We start from the raw sequence: 20209 nt of genomic DNA on the forward strand, positions 1-20209 counted from the left end.
TGTACTTGATTTTCATTGTATCATTTTAGGTGTTTGCTGCTGTCTTTGAAAAGATATTAGGTACATAATTATGAGCTGTAGGTACTTTTAATTTGTCAGTACAGTCACGTCTGAAAATATCGATACGGACAGTGCCAGAAGTATGTACCTATACTAAGGTCGTGTATACATATTTTTGGCACTGTCCGTATCGATCTTTGCTTAAAATAATAATGATTTGAACCCTAATTATATGTATGTAATTTTCTCATAGGTGATGTGAAAAGCAGTATGTGCCACATGGTAGCAAAATTATTTTCACCTTGGGCGTTAACACTTGAATCCCTCACTACGCTCAGGATTCTATGTTAGAATCCCTCGCTACGCTAAGGATTCTATTATAGAATCCTTCGCTTCGTTTAGGATTCAATTGTACGCCCTCGCCGTAAATATGTCATTTTGCTCCCTTGTGACACAATCTACTATTCCTAAATATATGATTCAGTCGTACGTAATGAGCATAAAAAAATTCAAAATATTGGGCTATTTCGGGGTTTTTAAAAAATACCGGTTCCGAGCCCTGATTTTTTATAAAAAGGGACCTTATTGTCGAGGGCGCTGACGCCATTATTAACGATGCTCCGATATATTTAAAATACAATGCCTCGCGACGCTGTGCGGCGTAAGCGCCATCGACAATAAGGTCCCATTTCATAGAAAATGCCCCATTTTATTAAAATATTGGACAATATCTTTAAGTTAACTTTGGACGCGGAAAGCTTGTGTATAAGTTTAGACGGCGCCAGATAGTAATGTGTGCGTGAACCCTAACGAAACTAGATATCAAATCTAACTTGAACACTTGTACTGACAGCTTTGAGTGAATACTACAATTCTATAACACTCGGCCGGCAATTCTATATTTCGCGGCCTATATAGAATTATATACACGGTGGCTAAAAAAAGAAACGGCCAAGTGCGAGTCGGATTCGCCCACCGAGGGTTCCGTACTTTATAGTATTTGTTGTTATAGCGGCAACAGAAATACATCATCATCAATTTCAACTGTCTAGCTATCACGGTTCATGAGATACAGCCTGGTGACCGAAAGACAGACGGACAGACGGACAGCGGAGTCTTACTAATAGGGTCCCGTTTTTACCCTTTGGGTACGGAACCCTAAAACAATGCGGTAAAGCTAAATAAAGTGGGTTATTAAATGTTCAAATTGCTAAGCAGCAACCAATAGCGAAAGATTCCTTGCTTTTATAGTTTGTTGCGTCACATTTTATTGCAGGCGATGTAGCACAAATACGATACCCGTTTTATTTTTCGCAATTCTCTGGACTGAATCCGTTCGGTCCTTCCTACTGTTTGCACAGCACCAATTTTAGCAGTGTGGTGAAAATTAGAAATAGACTTTTTCGGCCTCTTGGAGCATGAAATTGAGAAATGAAATTATAAATGAACACGGAAGGAAATGAATAATGTGGGACAAATATTCGAAAGTCGAAACTGATGTTAGACTGTTGTCTCCACTCAATAGGCCCTAAGATATATAACCACATACCCTTAGAGATTAAAAGTGCTACTGGTAAAAGAGGTTTCGTGAATAAACTTAAGGCTAAACTTATGTCTGAAGCGTACTACTCTGTTGACGAATTTTTTGACGGCATGCACTCTTGAACTGGTTCACAATCCCAAGCTATAGAAATATAAAATAAGAATTTAACTAACCATAATTATGTGATATGATATACTTATATGAACTTACTGTAATCATTTAAACCTATAAATAATAATTGTACCTACCCGACATAATTATCTTATACCTAATATTATATTCATACTGATGTTTTTTGCTATGTAACTTAGATGTAAATAGTTGTAAATAAGAAATACTGTATTCGACATGTAAAACTATGTTTTATAAAGGAATAAATGAATGAATGAATGAATGAATTCCACGACTCATGTCCTTTTTTTTATGTAATAGTCAGCAAACGAGCAGACGAGCCGCCTGATGGGAAGCAGTCATCGCCGCCCTTGGACATAAAGCAACATCAGAGGAGCCACTTATGCGTTGCCCACCTTTGAGAACCCTAAATACCTGCTTCTTGAACCCTTTCTTTCTTCGTAATGAAAAGGAGGCCGAGTCTATTCGAGCCTGTTTTAATATGACCTTGACTATCGTTTTCGTGATTGGCGCGCATCAAACGCACGATTTTTACTTCTTATCGTATGCACCAATCAGGGATATTGCGAATATTCGCATCCGCATCCGCAACCGCTGAACTTCCGCATTATTTTCAACATCCGCATCCGCATCCGCATCCGCATAAAATCGATGCGGAGCTTAATGCGGATGCGGATGTGGAACAGGTAGGTACAGGAACGTCTTGGCGGCGACGTAAGTGCTAGGTAATTTCGTCATTAGCCAATAGGTATCTCGTTTCGTTTTTGTGATTCGTCGATCGAGCACTTTAACATATGATCAGCGACAAGAAGTGAAAAGTTTGTTTTATTTAGACTTTAGTATAGTAATGCGATTGTGGGGCACCTATATTCTTGTTCAAATAAAAAAAAATCGTTTTTTTTTTAAATAAAAATTACTAAAGTGTTATATTTGACGTTTTTTATGTGCCTAATCTCGATCTCGACATCCGCATCCGCATTCGCTTCCGCGGATGTCAAGAAATCGGCATCCGCAACATCCCTGGCGCATCAGCGGTAGCGAATCAAGGTCGTATGTCGTATCAAAGATTAAATTCGTAACAGTTGTTAAATCTTAATCGGATTTTAGTACATCATAGGTACACAGATTTAGTATTCTCATTTGTAAATCTTCGATCTTTATTTGTATGACATTCGATCATTATCTATTATTATACACGGTGGCTAAAAAATAAGTCCATTCCCGTTGCCAGGGAGGTTTTGGGATTATACTGAGCAACTTTTACTGTGGGAGCAACCCGGAAATCGCGAAAAAAAATTGGCTGTTTCATACACTTTGGCTGGTCCATTTTCTAAAGGGTATTCTTTTTTAGCGATTTCGTGGTTGATCCCATAGTAAAAGTTGCTCAGTATAATCCCAAATCCTTCCTAGCAACAGGAATGCATGTAAATAAATAAAAACCGCTCATTTTTAGGGTTCCGTACCCAAAGGGTAAAAACGGGACCCTATTACTAAGACTCCGCTGTCCGTCTGTCTGTCACCAGGCTGTATCTCATGAACCGTGATAGCTAGACAGCTGAAATTTTCACAAATTATGTATTTCTGTTGCCGCTATAACAACAAATACTAAAAAGTACGGAACCCTCGGTGCGCGAGTCTGACTCGCACTTGGCCGGTTTTTATTCCTCAAACACCTTAAAACAAAAATAACAATATAACACGAAGTAGATTCGTTATTAAAATACATGTCCAAGATATGCACGCATATAAACATGGTTTAAATTGGACGATGCAGCGAACGCACTCCTAATTTAGAACTTGGCTTGACTATTCATCTAGTTCTAGATTATCTAGTGCGATATGCAAAGGGGCAACACACACGGAGAGGCGTTTTGCGTGGTTCATTGTACAGTCAAGGGCATAAATATATATACATTTCCAAAGTTTCAAAAATATGTGTACGCTCTTACACCTTAAGGGGCCCACTGACTATCTGTCCGCCGGACGATGTCGGCCTGTCAGTTGTTATGCTCGACTTGAACAGTGAACCTGGATCAGAAGCGCCTTCAATGTTGTTGCGCGGATTTTTGACATTTGCGGCTGCAACGCGGACGGCAGTAATGTCAAGGTTTACATAGATGGCGCCATCGTAGCCTTTTTTTATGAGATTTGGCTTAAAGGGCTGGCAAGCAGGCCATAAAATTCCATTAAAAAAGAAATTGACATAATTCTAGGGATTGACAGGGCAAGCTATACTGGCGCCATCTGCTAAATACTTCGACGGGCCAACCCTATACTACAGCAGTATTGCTGCGTAGTTTAAATCCGAACGGTACCTTTATTCAGGTCGCCGCGTTTTGAGGCAGTATGGCAGTATAAGCCGCTGTTATAATAGTATAAATCCGAACGGTACCTTTATTCAGGTCGCCGCATTTTGAGGCAGTATGGCAGTATAAGCCGCTGTTATAATAGTATAAATCCGAACGGTACCTTTATTCAGGTCGCCGCGTTTTGAGGCAGTAATGGCAGTATAAGCCACTGTTGATAATAGTATAAATCCGAACGGTACCTTAAACAGGTCGCCGCGTTTTGAGGCAGTATAAGCCGCTGTTAATAATATTATAAATCCGAGCGGTACATTTATTCAGGTCGCCGCGTTTTGAGGCAGTATAAGCCGCTGTTGATAATATTATAAATCCGAACGGTACCTTTATTCAGGTCGCCGCGTTTTGAGGCAGTATAAGCCGCTGTTGATAATAGTATAAATCCGAACGTTACCTTTATTCAGGTCGCCGCGTTTTGAGGCAGTATAAGCCGCTGTTGATAATAGTATAAACCCGAACGGTACCTTTATTCAGGTCGCCGCGTTTTGAGGCAGTATAAGCCGCTGTTGATAATAGTATAAATCCGAACGGTACCTTTATTCAGGTCGCCGCGTTTTGAGGCAGCATACTGCCTCGTGTGTCATAAGCCGCTGTTGATATTAGTTATTAGCGCCCTCCACTGAAATATAAGGAGTAAGTGGCAAATGCGATTCGTGATGGAAAACGCGTCGGCTTGTGTAATGCCACCAACTTTGTATCATGTTCTGAGAAACAGTAGGAGGGCGATTATAATTTTACAATTTGTTATGGTTTTGATACGTTGACAATCGTACTGATGATAGCGCACTTCACACACGACTTTCACTTCATTCAGCACCAATCAGCATGCAGTAATCTTCAAGGACGTATTAATAATAAGATCAAAACTGTTGTAATGTTTTTATAATGATACGCAATTAATTAATGCTTCTTTATTTGCATTATATAAAAACGATCTTACAGCCAAGGCGCCATATTGGAGAAGAGCGAGACCTACCACAGATTAGAGTGACAAGATGCACTTAAAGCTGACATACACGGGTATACCACAACTGTAACAAGTCTCATCCTCACTTTCTTGACACGTGGCAAACCAAAAACAAGCGGGCATCTCGCTCGTTTTTGCCCAGAACGTGCAAGTTGTGGAATGAGCTACCTTCTGAGGTGTTTCCCTTGCGCTATGACATGGGGTTCTTCAAGAAGCAGGTATTTAGGGCTCTCAAAGGTGGGCAACGCATAAGTGGCTCCTCTGGTGTTGACTGCTTCCCATCAGGCGGCTCGTCTGCTCGTTTGCTTCCTATTACATAAAAAAAAAGTCGTTCAATCTGACCGGGCTCCTAGCAGGCGTGGCAACTAATTTTTGAAAAGCGCATTTCAATATGTTTCAATAAAAAGACGTCAAGATTGTTTACCTTTTTTTAATGCTAAAAAAACCCGGCCAAGTGCGAGTCGGACTCGCGCACGAAGGGTTCCGTACCATTACGCAAAAAACGGCAAAAATATCACGTTTGTTGCAATGGGTACAAATAAATATTTATTATATTATGTTTTTAGTATTTGTTGTTATAGCAGCAACATAAATATTTATCTGTGAAACTTTCAATTGTCTAGCTATCACGGTTCATGAGATACAGCCTAATGACAGACGGACAGACAGACAGACGGATGGACAGCGGAGTCTTAGTAATAGGGTCCCGTTTTTACCCTATGGTACCCGAGTAAATCGAGAAATGAATAAATTTCACTCTGTATGATCATACTCGTAACATCATACTCGTAACAACACACACAAGTTATTTAAGCATCTGTGTAGAAATATGGACTAACTAAACTTACAATTACTTTTCTTCCGTGTCGAAATAACTACATAGGGCCTAGGGGCTCGTGTATCATACACTAAGAGCTGGCCCCGGGAAATGGTACATGATAATGAGAGCAACAAAACTTGACCGTTAGTTTGATATAATATCCTTCCATCTAAAATTACTGTCCACCTATGTTCATCACTACCTTTATCAACATACCTTTATCTTTATTACTAGATTTTTGCGTCTGACAACTGTTAATCGCTGGAAGTTTAGTGTTAGCCTTGTCTGTAATTTTCTGTACAAAAAGTCTGCCGATTTTTGCGGGGGAGGGGACGTCGAATGTTATGGATGGTATAGAAAGGATGCCAATCTCTTATGGCAGAATTGTTGCAAAAGTGACCGCTTTCAGCTTTAAATAATAGTTCCTAATCTCTCCGGTGGCGCTAGTTAGGCTCTGGGACATGAGTATAACATGAACCATATAAGGCAACAAATAACCCGACCAAATTACGTAGGTTGTTTTTGGTAGTATTTCGGTGTATGGTGGCGCTACCTAATTACTGTTTTTTGATGGACACTTTTCATACATAGAGATTTGGCTCCTTTATATAGTCTCCATGGTCGAATGTATACGTTATGTCAGATAAACGTCAGTCCATACATTGTGTATGACCATTGGCCGACTATTTTCGACAGAGGGGAACGCCTGTTAATGGCTACCCCGTTTGATTATATCCTCTAAGGAGCGATTCAGTTGAAAAAAAAAGGAATGCCTAAGTACATGAAAAGTGCTGAAGATGTCTCATTGGTATTGTGATTTGACTGTTGAAACAAATTGTATCATGATTACCATCTACAAATTTACACAGTACTGCAATAAATCATTCTTTCTTATTCATTTGTAACGGGCAGGTGTCATGTTCCCTTAATTTATTCCCTGTTTATTAAGCCCGCTCCAGACTACGCGGCGCGAAGCGGCGAACGCGAATGTGTAGTCGATTTCGCTGATTAGCGAACTAGACTCCACACTCGCGTTCGCGGCTTCGCGCCGCGATTCGCGCACGAGTGTGGAGGGCCCTTTACGCATTATTGCGGAAACAAAAACCACAGGCGAAGACTACGAGTCATCTTAGATATCACCTGGCTCATCACAGAAACGCCTGATGAATATAATATTCGAATTAAATACATACATACATAGGTTAACTGGTAGAGAATGCCTTCAGGCATTGAGTTCGCCTTTTGTACAACTTTAACTGTGCAATAAAGTTTAAATAAATAAATAATTGGAATTACCCTTCAAAATACACCACACCCAATACTTCCAAACTAGCAACCTCCAAGTCAAGTGGCTTTAATTTTTTACCTCCACCGATGAACAGCCAGACGCCTGCATCCAGTAACAAGGATAACATAGCAAAATGCAGTTCCGTTGCCCTTCATTATCATGAACCAATCTCACATGATCGACAACAAAATCAAAGTGATATGAGGCATTTTCTATGAAAAGGGACCTTATTGTCGACGGCGTTTACGCCGCACAGCGTCGCGCGGCATTGTATTTATATCGGAGCATCGTTAATAATGGCGTAAGCGCCATCGACAATAAGGTCCCTTTTTATAGGAAATACCACATATGTGAAGTGAGAAAACGAAAAAAATTCTAAAACCGGCCAAGTGCGAGTCGGACTCGCGCACCGAGGGTTCCGTACTTTTTAGTATTTGTTGTTATAATAGCGGCAACAGAAATACATTATCTGTAAAATTTTCAACTGTCTAGCTATCACGGTTCATGAGATACAGCCTGGTGATAGACAGACGGACAGACGGACAGCGGAGTCTTAGTAATAGGGTCCCGTTTTTACCCTTTGGGTACGGAACCCTAAAAAAACGTGCAGGACATTGCCATGTGAACTCAGCCTTACACACTTGCAGGATGTAAGATTGAATTTAAAGTTCGAGTCGAGTTGTGAATCGTAAGGGTAGTGAGGAGTGTGTAAACTAATTATAATTATAATTAGTCCCGAGAGGAATCCGCCTTGATCAATCATGCGAAAAATGAGAGAGAATGATGCTATTAATTTTACGTAGGTAGTTAAATATACAGGACTAGCTAATCCCGCGACTTGTTTGTATATTATATAATTAGTATTTCAATCCCAAAGTAAATTCCGCATCTTATTCTATGAGCTTAAGGCGGTTTCCTGAGCCAGAAGGCGAAAAATCTTATATGATCACATTTTTCTAAGAGACGTTGATATCCGTAGACGTGGAAAAAATAATGTAGTTCTTGATTATATTATCTTTTTATTTATAAGCTTCCGATACACGAATTATGACATTTCGCTTGATACGAGTTATTCCCAAAGTAACCTCTAACTAGGACTTTTAATCCAACTTTACTCGGTTATTAATTATGTGACACTATAAACAAAAAAAGAGGAAAAAAAATCTTAACTTGAGTAGTAATTTGACCGCTTTCGAATTTCGATATTGTAAGGCAACGTTTTTAAAATAAATAGATATCGACAAAATTCGATCAAAATTGACACTTTGCCGCGCATGTTCTTTCCCGTTCTTTCTTGCGAAATGTGACAGTGACAGCGGCAAACCGATGGAACTGATTTCCGAGATAAAAACTTCCCTATGTCCTTTCCCGGGACTCATACTATCCTTATACCAAATTTCATCTAGAATGTTTTTTTCTGGTCAAGCATCAAGAATGGTGTTATACGAACGGCTGTAGTCCCTTTTTCCTAGACCAACACAAATTAGGCATTATATAAAGCACTAACTTCAATTCAGTTCTGTAGAATTCAGTTTTTTAAGTAGACAGAAATAGAAAATACTGGTTGGAAAGAAAAATCTTCCAGTCGATATTGGAATCTATTTTATTCCTAATAAGGTCGCATTCTGCAAGTCGGATAATTGAATGAAATATTCCAATTTCAAAGTGAATATTTTTAACTTTTTTGCGGTACGAGTAATATTGTCTGAATGGTTCGTTTGGTTCATTGTGTGCAGCTCGGGGTTGCAGGGAATAAGGGCAATTTATTACGTCTGTGCTGCCATAGAGAAGTCCTCTCTCTCCATACATCAGTTTTGTTACCAAAACTATTATTTCCGTAGTCAACATCTCGTCAAGTAGCGGAGTTATCAGTACTTGGTCGGTTTTTAGGGTTCCGTACCCAAAGTGTAAAAACGGGTACGGAACCCTAAAAACCGACGGGTACGGGTACTAAAACTTCGCTGTCCGTCTGTCCGTCTGTCCGTCTGTCCGTCTGTCTGTCTGTCACCAGGCTGTATCTCATGAACCGTGATAGTTGAAATGAAATTTTCACAGATGACGTATTTCTGTTGCCGCTATAACAACAAATACTAAAAAGTACGGAACCCTCGGTGCGCGAGTCCGACTCGCACTTGGCCCGTTTTTTATGGTTTCTATGCCATGAGCTTACGAGCAAACGAATCGCTTGATGGTAAGCGATTACCGTTGCTCTTGGACACCTGCAACACCACAAAACTCAAGCGCGAAGCTGAAGACCGATCCAGATGGCGCGGCGCACTGTCCACGCCCTCTGCCCCATCTAGGGGACATAGGATAACAGCGCGCGCGCAACGAGCGACGAGGCGGGCGGCGAGGGCAGTGCACGGACTCACGGAGTACAACCGCCGCGGACACTCGTGCCAGAGGAAGGATTCCCGACGAATCCGAAACATGTCAAATTCGATTAAAAACAATACTGAGTGAAACCGTACTGATCTAAATACTTTTGAAATATGTCTCACGATAATTTAATTTCGGACATAAGTCAAGTAATTCATAGCAGTAAGCTTTGAATTTTCAAGACAATTATCACCCTAAAAGTCGTAAGTACATTTATTTACTCAATAGCGTAAGTAGTCGCAATGAAAATGAAACCCCAGTTCACTGAAATAAGCTAATATTTTTAAACAGATGTGTCCTCCCATTTGGCACACTTTCAAACCACAGACCGTTTTCTTGTTAGATACACTATACGAGAACCGGCATACTCAACCTGCGGCCCGCCGGGCTGTTTTAAGGCGGCCACTGAGTATCAGTCCGCCGGACTATATCGGTCTGTCAGTTAGAACGAAAATTTGTCAGTTCCAAACAAAACCTTAAGCGTAAGCGTACTCCCATCTTAAAGGCCGGCGACGCACTTACAACCCCTCTGGTGTTGCGGGTGTCCATGGGCGGCGGTAATCGCTTACCATCAGGTGATCTGTCTGCTCGTTTGCCTCCTATTTCATAAAAAAAAACCGATATCGGATCCGATAAGCCGATATCGTCCCGGACTGATAGTCAGTGGGGCCCTTTAGGTGGCTCGCCAGTTGATCCTGCGGTGGGCGCCGTAACTAGCCTCCATCCATAGTGGAGGTGTGTCCAAGTAGTTATAGACGCGCCAGCGCCACCGAGCGACCGGGGGTAAAAGAACGAATATTCATGTAAAATTTGGGCAGCATTAGATTTTTTCTCTTTCACTTATACATTTCGGTAATTCGCCATCGCCTCCTACCTGTGATGCCACCCGGTCGGTGATAAGGACAAAGCATGGCACTATTTGCTCTTTCCTCTTATAGGAATCGCATCAAGACATTCAAGACTATCTTTCTCTATCAAAGAGTGTCAGGCCCTTGGTTTTATGGTACTGGTAGCGACATCTGTTGGCGTGTGGTGGTAGGGGCGTTACACTATAATATTGATGAATATTTTTTTTATTAATCTTTAATGTGAACAATATTAATTATGAGTCTTAGTTATTTTATTATCTGTTTGCAAACCTAGTTGACTTATTCTTATTGCAACTGGAAAAATCTGATATCTTATATAGACACTAGTAATTCTGCCAATAATTAAAAAACTGGCCAAGTGCGAGTCGGACTCGCGTTTCAAGGGTTCCGTACATTACACATTTTAAACAATGTATTTTTTTATGTGAAACGTGCGTGAAATGTCTTTAAAAAACCCGTTGGGGGTTGGATCAAAAACTAAATAATTAAGTCACATTTCTAATAGGTTTTCCTGTGATCTATAGGTAAAGATCTATTTTGTGTATTTTTTTTCAAAATTTTAGACCCAGTAGTTTTGGAGATAAAGGGGGGGAATGGTAATTTTTTGCCTATTTTGTTGAATAACTTCTAAAATGGTTATCCTAAAATTATAGAAATAAAATATTTGAGATTCTCACAATGAGCTCTTTCATTTGATATGTAACACGATATAGTTTAAAAAACTTTATTTTTATTTTTTTGGAGATAAAGGGGGGAATGGTCATTTTTTGCCTATTTTCTTGAATAACTTCTAAAATATTTATCCTAAAATTATAAAAATAAAATATTTGAGATTCTCACAATGAGCTCTTTCATTTGATATGTAACACGATATAGTTTAAAAAACTTTATTTTTTAATTTTCTGATTTACCCCCCAAAAGTGGCCCCTATGTTTAAAATTTATTCATTTACGTTACATGTCCATTGTCCGTCTTTGGGTCACAAACTTACATATGTAACCAAATTTCAACTTAATTGGTCCAGTAGTTTCGGAGAAAATAGGCTGTGACAGACGGACAGACAGACAGACGCACGAGCGATCCTATAAGGGTTCCGTTTTTTCCTTTTGAGGTACGGAACCCTAATAAATAAAATAAAATAAATAAAATTCGTTTATTTTCAGACAACTCATAGGTCCATAGCATTGTTAGTAAGTTCTTAACTAAAAATTAAAAACTAAAATTATTAAAATTATTAATACTAAATACTAAAAAACTAAGATACTACAACTAAAATTAGTATTACTTAATAACATTTTAATTTGGACAATTCTAAAATTCAAAATTAAAATTAGCATTGCAAAATTAGGTACGTCAGACATAGGTAAAAATAAAATCAATTAATAGGATCATGGATTACGTCGAATAATAATTTTGAAAATTTTTACGAAAAAGCGATTTTTAGCATTTAATATTACACTTTGATACTTACATTACAAACATTTAAACAATACTCAACATTTAAATGAAGAAAACAATAATGCGTAGCTTATTAATACAAAAGATAATGAAATCCAAATTTATTAATATTCCTTCAAGCCAAATAGTGCAAACGTTTTTTCACCTCAGCACTCTCAGCAGCTCGAACAAGCCAACTTTCGTCACTCCCTGGAGTGAAGAAAGTGCGACTTTCCCCACTCCAGGGAGTGACCAAAGTAACTTTTTAATTTAGTGAAGGCCATGAACTGCCACTTCATACTTCGGGGTCTATTACAAATTCGAAATACATTTTAACCTTTAATATGTTCTCACTACTTAACTGTGGTGAAAATATAGTTCAGTTTCCGTGTAATTTTGTCCATGGCATTTACCCTTGATTAAAGTATGTAACGATGTAGTGCCGCCCTTCATAAAGTGTTAGTGTCCAAGCTCCTGAGTAAAAACACAAAACTGCGTATATATAAGACGGTCATACGGCCTATACTCATGTACGGATGCGAGACTTGGACGCTAACACTTAAAGAAGAAAACAAGCTCCTGGTGGCAGAAAGGAGAATACTCGGAAAAATCCTTGGTCCTGTGAAAAGGGAAGATGGCAGTTTTAGACTCCGAAAAAACGTCGAGATTGAAGATCTTGTGGCTGCACCCAACATTATAGGCGAGACAAAAGCTCACCGTCTCCGCTGGTTCGGCCACGTTTTGAGAATGGAGGAGGATCGCGGCGTTAAAAGGGCGTACTTGGGACGCCAGGTGGGGCGGAGGCCGGTCGGACGTCCCAGGTATCGCTGGGGCGATGCTGTTGGAGTAGATTTGAGCGCTCTCCATGCCGATAACTGGCGGGAGATGGCACAGGATCGAGACGACTGGCGTATACTCGTGTCGGAGGCCAAGACTCATTTTGGGTCGCTGCGCCATTAAGTAAGTAAGTAAAGTATGTAAAAAATTAATCATAAAAACTACAATTTTGCTATAGCTAAGTAAGTAGATTTTCGTAGGAATTTACACTAGTTTCGAAGAGAAAATTCAATTCGTTTTACATTGATTTTCTCTTTCTCAAAAGCATGTAGGAAGAATATCAATCAATATTCTTAAAGTACAGGATATTAGTAATACAAAATATACAACTTTAGCAGAGTAAACTTCTCAAAATTTACAAATAAGAGCTCATAGTTCAGTGCTTCACGCGGTTTTTCGTAAACGACCATCAGAAAAAAAAAACTAATTTAATTAGTCCTTTGTCTAAAATGTACAACGATATTCCTAAAGATAAGAAGACGCTCTTACTGGAACAAGTACTCTTTGTTTCTAATAATGAGCGTAAAGTCCTAAATGTTGTCGAGGAATATCATCAATTTGACATTATTTCGACTTTTCTTTTAAGAGCGCTCTTAAAAGTGCGTCACATAATACTCATAATGCGCAGTCGGGCAAGTAGTCTGTGTTCTGAGTGAAGTCTTTCAAACTGTCTCAAGTTTGAGACGAGTGCCTGTTTGTAATTCGGTCGTTTAACTTCGATCGCAACTCTAATGTCGCGTCTTAAACTTTCACCCAGACTTTTGACGCCAGTCTACAGTACCCACGGCAAGACAAAGTGTATCTACGACAAGACAGTGTACCTACGACAAGGCAAAGTGTATCTACGACAAGGCAAAGTGTATCTACGACAAGGCAAAGTGTATCTACGACAAGGCAAAGTGTATCTACGACAAGGCAAAGTGTACCTACGACAAGGCAAAGTGTATCTACGACAAGGCAAAGTAGATAACTGAGGACGTGAGGACGTCCGTACGCGTAAGCAGGCAACATTATTTGATGCCGATATTAAATTTAAAGGAAAAATTGAAAAATTCACCGCTTCGGGCAAGATTCGGACTTGCAACTATTTGGAACACCGGTCTAATCGCTCATAACCAACTGAGCTACCGAAGTTTACCAAAGGGTGCGAATTTTTCCATTTTTTCTTTTGTGTACCCGCCTTATGGGGGCGCATATTTATTAATATTTGCATCTATGTGATGGTTGCAGACAGTATATAGTCACATAGAGTAACTTATCGTCGGCCTAAATCGCAAACCTCGTAACTCAATTTGACCAAATTTTACAGGAGGCACAAAAAACTTCATTACCAAAAATTTTGCATGAAGACTTACTTAGTATTTTTTTTAGATAATGTTAAATTAAATTTAGCCATCAGATTGTCAAAACCTATTTTTTTTTAAACACCTGAACCTGGAAAATTTGGAGTTACTAGTTTTTCTTCAAAATTTCTAGAAAGCTAATCGGGAGTTAAGAGTTTTGCTATTAAAATCCGTAAAAATAGAGGATAATCTTTTGATCTCAACAAGGTAATTGTGGATTAAAAAAAATAACTTGCAAATTAAAAAATATTTATTAAACTTAAAAACAGAAAGCCTCCTCTGGCTTCCCACGTTAAAGTGGGAGTACAGAATTGCAGCGAGTCGGTAGTAGGATCCCATGGTTTGGGTAGCCAGAATCATAGGGGCCAAATGCTTGTCAACTTCCTCGAGAGAGGGGCTTTTCTTGATGAATTCGTTCTTCAACCATTCTAGGGCATTTACTTATTTGTGTGATGAGCACAGAATAGATACTAAATTTGTTCCTAAGTCATGGGTGTTTTCTATGTATTTAAGTATTTATATATTATATATATCGTTGTCTGAGTACCCATAACACAAGCCTCCTTGGGCTTACCGTGGGACTTTGTCAATCTGTGTAAGATTGTCCTATAATATTTATTTATTTATTCAAAAAATAGCCCCAAAGGAACATGGAAGTGGACGTGATGGAGCCCAGAGACTATGACAAAAAATGAGATCACAAAAAGCATATTATTATATAGGTATATTCAGAGACGTCTCAGTGATCAACAGGTTCAACACCGGTAGTGATCACCGACTTGTTAGAGGCTCTCTGAATACAACCATAAGCTCGAACGTGTCCGTTTGATAAGTCCAGGCTCCGACATCCGACCTAGGCTGCTCCAAACCATGGTAGGATCTAAAGCATTTCAGTCGAACCTGGAGAACCGATTCGCTGCCGTGGAAAGCACAAATGCCGTTGACATAAACCAGACCCTCAAAAATGTGGTTGGAATGCTCAGGAAAGAAGGTATGAGATCTTGCGAAGTACAGCGTAAAGCCGGGAGGTCGAAGCTTTCAGAGGAAACCCTCAGGCTCATAATGGAACGATGGGAAAGACCCACCTGCCAAGTTGCAGAAGAAGAAGGAAGGGAGGGAAGGTGGAAGAAGTCTTCACAGCGACGGGCTCTAAACAAGAAGATCGGCAAACTAGTACGACGTGACTTCCGGTGCTCCAATACATGCTTCATTGAGCAAGCAATCGGGGGTCAAAAGTTTTTGTCCAGTCCCTTGGAAGAAGCCACCTGACGAAGCTGACCACAACTGATGGGGCTGTTGTATCCTCCCGGTTGGGGATTCTCTCTGAAATCAAATCCTTCTATAGCCTACGCTTCGCACGCATCTCAGTCAGATCCCGAAATGAGGATTCTAGAGCCACATTGATCCACACACATTTTATGCGGCAAAGCTTCTGGTTTATGACGAGCGGTTCTCATCACGATGAGCCGATTTCGTGGCTTGAAAAGCGATTTTTTTGTGTCCACAAGGTGCCTCCAGAGGCAAGCTCTTGAATCTAGTTACCGGCAGAAAACCACGTAACTAATCTTCATGAGTAAAGATCCAGGCGAAGCAAACCTCGTATGTCCATGGCACGCAACCAAAGGACATTTTCAATAGTCTAATGTGTTTAAATATGATAAATATCTATCAAGAATAAACAATCAGTAAAACGTAGAACCTTATACACATACCTGTTATTCAGCACCCGTTTTCCTCCTAAATATTTACGCAAAACTGACGAGCAGTCACAACGCCATCGCAAACTGTACTGATGGGAGTGGCGGCGGGGGGAGATACGAGGTATTTCTTTTACAAAAATGGCGGTCGGGAGTTGCAAGGTTTTCTATTTTGCTTTTTAATCGTAAACGGTTTATTTTTGGTATTTAAGAGTTTTGCCGTTAGATGCGTTCAGAATAGTACTATCTAAAAGTGTCAAAACATGATTTTCAAAAAAAATGGAGTTACGAGGTATGCGATTTAGGCCGACGTTATACTAGAGCGGTACTGTCATAGTAAATTTTGTAACCCCAGTAAATTCACTGCCATCTGTCGACACACTTTAAAACTAAAAATGAAGATTTATAAAAATACGATAGAATGTATTTAAATATAGATAAATGATTTTTTTTATTTGCATTAATTATTTTTATGATTTTGACCCATGTTCTTTCACTGATATGCGTTAAAATTGTTAAATAACAAACGAAACCGTCAACGCCATCTATACGACTGTAGGCCAAAACTAGTAGCGCCCTCTGATCGAGAATCAAATTTTCTTGATTTTCGAGGCACGTTTTTTCCTTAGACTGTATCCATCTATTACGGAGTTATATCTATCTTTGATAGTCATAAGGTGTGTCTTGTTCCACCGCATAAGTGCCTGGCTCCTACACCATTGTGACAACAGTAATGATGGCACATATTTTATTTTATAAATTTTACATTTACTAATTGCTACGCGTTTAGTGGCAAATGTGTGGACTCGCAACAAACATTAATCAAGTGTTAACAGATCCCAATGTGAACTGAAGCCCGCAGCCACATTAGGCACCCATATTGACCTTACCTATTGCCTAACTATGTAGTTCATGAATCATTCATAAAATTTCTATTACCGTACAGTCAGGAGTCGACTATATTACACGCTTATAATATGAATTATCTCAGATGTTTTTTTCGGGTTTGGGCCTTATTTTTTAAACAAAAGCCCTTGTTTTTTTTTATGAGCAGTCTTAAGCACGTGCCAAAGCAACCATGTCGTTTAAAAAGCAACTATTGTGATAGTAGTAAGTTTCGAATTTATGTGACAGCTCATTCAGGGAACAAGCAGGGTCTCTTTGGAGATAACAAAACGTGTGATCTCCGAATAGGCTGTTTCATGAATTTGAAATAATGGTAAATTTACTTGTTAGGGTTCCGTACCCAAAGGGTAAAAACGGGACCCTATTACTAAGACTCCGCTGTCCGTCTGTCACCAATCTGTATCTCATGAACCGTGATAGCTATAGACAGTTGAAATTTTCACAGATGATGTATTTCTTTTGCCGCTAAATCGATTTAGATGAAATTTGGCATAGTGATAGGTTGAGTCCCTGAGAAGGACATAGGATAGTTTTTATCCCGAAAATTATCCCTTAAGTAAGTAAAAAGCGGGGTGGAATTGAGATAATTAATGAAGTGCCTGCTAATTTGTGTGCATAATATGCTCAAATTGAATGATTGCTCTGAGAATTTTTCCAGGCGCTATGCTTACTTTAGCTGCTGTTACTAAGTCCACGCAGACGAAGTCGCGGGCAAAAGCTAGTATCTCTATATGAAAAATAATTCCCGGATGGCAGATACATTAGGCGCGTTGTCTCGTTCGCTACTATTGGTACTGACTGAACGTCACAGTACATTTTAAATGTAAGCGCTTTACGACCAAAAAGTGATATTCGTATGTCATCAGTAAATCCCTCGGGATAATTATATTTGCAGGAGCACATGGAAACACAACCGTTACAAATATTTTTTCACATCTATTCGAAAAAGGGCTTATTCTTCCCCGCTAGGAGGGATCAAAGTGTCACTTTTCTGTTTTAGGACACGATTTTTTTTTCTTTTTTGCATACTATTTTTTTTTGGTAAATTAATATTTAGGAACATGATAATTTTCTTATAGGTGATGTGAAAAACAGTATGTGTCACATGGTAGCAAAATTATTTCCATCTTGGCCGTTATCACTTGAATCCCTCACTACGCTCAAGATTATATTTTAGAATCCCTCGCTACGCTCAGGCTTCTATTATATAATCCTTCGTTTCATTCAGGATTCAATGTATTTTGCTCCCTTGTGACACAATCTACTATTTCATCACACTTGCTCGAAAAAGATCTTATTTCATGCAGGTGTACTGAAGGACAAAGGCCTATATTGTTCCCGCGCGAGTTATGGATTGTAAAAAAAAAGCTATAACTCACGAGTGAGTTATAGCTTTTTTTTAAATTATGTTACTTATTCATATGAATTAACTAGGTATAAATGAGTTTCACTTATAAAATACTGACGTTTATAACTTAATATTTTTGTTTATGTTTAACAATATTTAATTTGATTAATTAAATAGCAGTTCAAAATATTTTTACACAATTTTCAATTATGGCTGAATACCGATGGGTCTGTGCCTTCGATGCCTAAACTGCCAAAAAAATTCAAAATGGCTGACGAATGTTTGATGAAATGTCACCGTATTTAAGAATGATTTCGCTTAAAATTTAGTTTTTTCTTCGCAAGTGTGATGAAAAACATTGTGTGTAACTCCGGGGGTAATAATATTGCAAATTCGAATCTTTAATGCACTCCAGCCTGCGGTTGTCGTGCATCTAAAGACCTCGTTTGCAAAATTACACTTAACCCCCACGTTGCACAATGTACTAATGTATTGCAAGGATGATGTTAAATCTACCCGCGTTAGGCACATTCATTCTTCTTCTTCTTTTTCTAGGGGCTATGTAAGGCTCCAGAGCCTATGTATCACTGCGACCATCTCTGATCGATTGTGATCGCCACCTACTACAACTCTCGATCCAAACCTGCAACTTCAAACAGCTGCAGGATCTTTTTGGTTTCTAGAGACTTTAACTCCTCCGGGCGCAATATATGTCCACCCAGGATCAAGTCGCGAGTGCGCATTAGGTAAGGGCACTCTGTGAGGATGTGTAGGGGCGTCTCCTCTGCCTCCATAGTATACAGTCTGCACCGCCCCATTCATTACATATATATATACCTTTTTAAACTGACATGTTTTTCATAAATTGTATTGTATTATAATTTGTACCTAGTTTTTTAGGGTTCCATACCCAAAGGGTAAAAACGGGACCCTATTACTAAGACTCCGCTGTCCGTCTGTCTGTCAGCAGGCTGTATCTCATGAACCGTGATAGCTAGGCAGTTGAAATTTTCACAGATGATGTATTTCTTTTGCCGCTATAACAACAAATACTAAAACGTACGGAACGGGCGAGTCCGACTCGCACTTGGCCGGTTTTATTTAGAACATGACAATCATTAGGAGATACTCGTAATAAGTAACGAGCTCCCGAATTTTCGGTTTTGACATAAATGGATAAAATTGTTTACTTACTCAGACGTTGTTAAATTGTATTTTAGAATTTATTTGATAATGTAATGTAAGTTAATTTATATTGTATTTTTATATTATGAGAATAAATATCTAAATCTAAATCTATTGGGTCTTTAAGCTCAGCTGTGGCTCAGACAGACGAACGGATATAATAATACTGTAGTCCTAATCAAGACCTTTTATTAATAATAGACGCGTGACGTTCATAGTTGACAAAACTAAAATGCATGCAATATTTAGTAGATGATTGTGACAATCTTGACACATTGGCGTCAGCCGTACGACTTACTCAATATAGGTTCCGGAACCTATGGCTTACGATCGAGCGCCGGGTGCCATATCTACCTCCCTTTACTTACATCAAAGATAGATATAACTCCGTAATAGATGGATACAGTCTAAGGAAAAAACGTGCCTCGAAAATCACGAAAAAAACCTTTGGCCTACTCTCGTATAGAGGGCGTTGAGCGTGGGGGTTGGGCGTTGGGCGTTCGCTTGTTATTTAACAATTTTAACGCATATCAGTGAAAGAACATGGGTCAAAATCATAAAAATAATTAATGCAAATAAAAAAAATCATTTATCCATACTTTAATACATTTTATCGTATTTTTATAAATCTTCATTTTTAGTTTTAAAGTGTGTCGATAGATGGCAGTGAATTTACTGTGGTTACAAAATTTACTATGACAGTACCGCTCTATCCTATTATAATATCCTCTTTGCTTACATCCATGGTCCTAATAGGGTTCCATATTAGTAAATTAATAGGTGTATACTTTATTTTTAGTCTCCCATGTCAAATTTAAAATGTCTATCAGGCATTTAGTACTATGATTTACTATGACAGTATGACATAAACAGGAGCTGAACCATGTTCAGAGTGTCCTGAGGATGAATGGCTACAGAGTTAACATTGACAAGCGGGACACAAAAACCAAGCGCCTCACTCATCGCGTTGAGAGACAGCCAGCGTTTATGCCGTACGTCAAGGGTGTGACAGACAAGATATCAAAAATACTAAATAACTACTCTGTAAAAACTATCTTCACCCCGCACAGGAAAATTGCACAATTTCTGCGGTCG

At 39.1% G+C, this 20209-nt stretch overlaps 2 protein-coding genes and 1 pseudogene across 2 annotated transcripts in view; all 3 read left to right on the top strand.

Moving 5' to 3' along the window:
• Positions 1-1665, top strand: part of LOC134755034 (uncharacterized) — a 35697-nt gene extending 34032 nt beyond the window's left edge. Inside the window, exon 2 of the mRNA XM_063691512.1 lies at positions 1526-1665. Coding sequence (XP_063547582.1) covers positions 1526-1665 — 140 coding nt within the window. The remainder of the gene's footprint in view (positions 1-1525) is intronic.
• Positions 1666-12236: 10571 nt separating this feature from the next.
• Positions 12237-12758, top strand: LOC134754789 (uncharacterized). Its single transcript, XM_063691155.1, has one exon. The coding sequence runs from the start codon at positions 12327-12329 to the stop codon at positions 12756-12758; it is 432 nt and encodes a 143-aa protein (XP_063547225.1). The 5' UTR covers positions 12237-12326.
• Positions 12759-13366: 608 nt separating this feature from the next.
• On the top strand, positions 13367-15510 carry LOC134755035 (uncharacterized; annotated as a pseudogene).
• Positions 15511-20209: the final 4699 nt, after the last annotated feature.

Source organism: Cydia strobilella, chromosome Z, assembly GCF_947568885.1.
Source record: "Cydia strobilella chromosome Z, ilCydStro3.1, whole genome shotgun sequence".
NCBI lineage: Eukaryota > Metazoa > Arthropoda > Insecta > Lepidoptera > Tortricidae > Cydia > Cydia strobilella.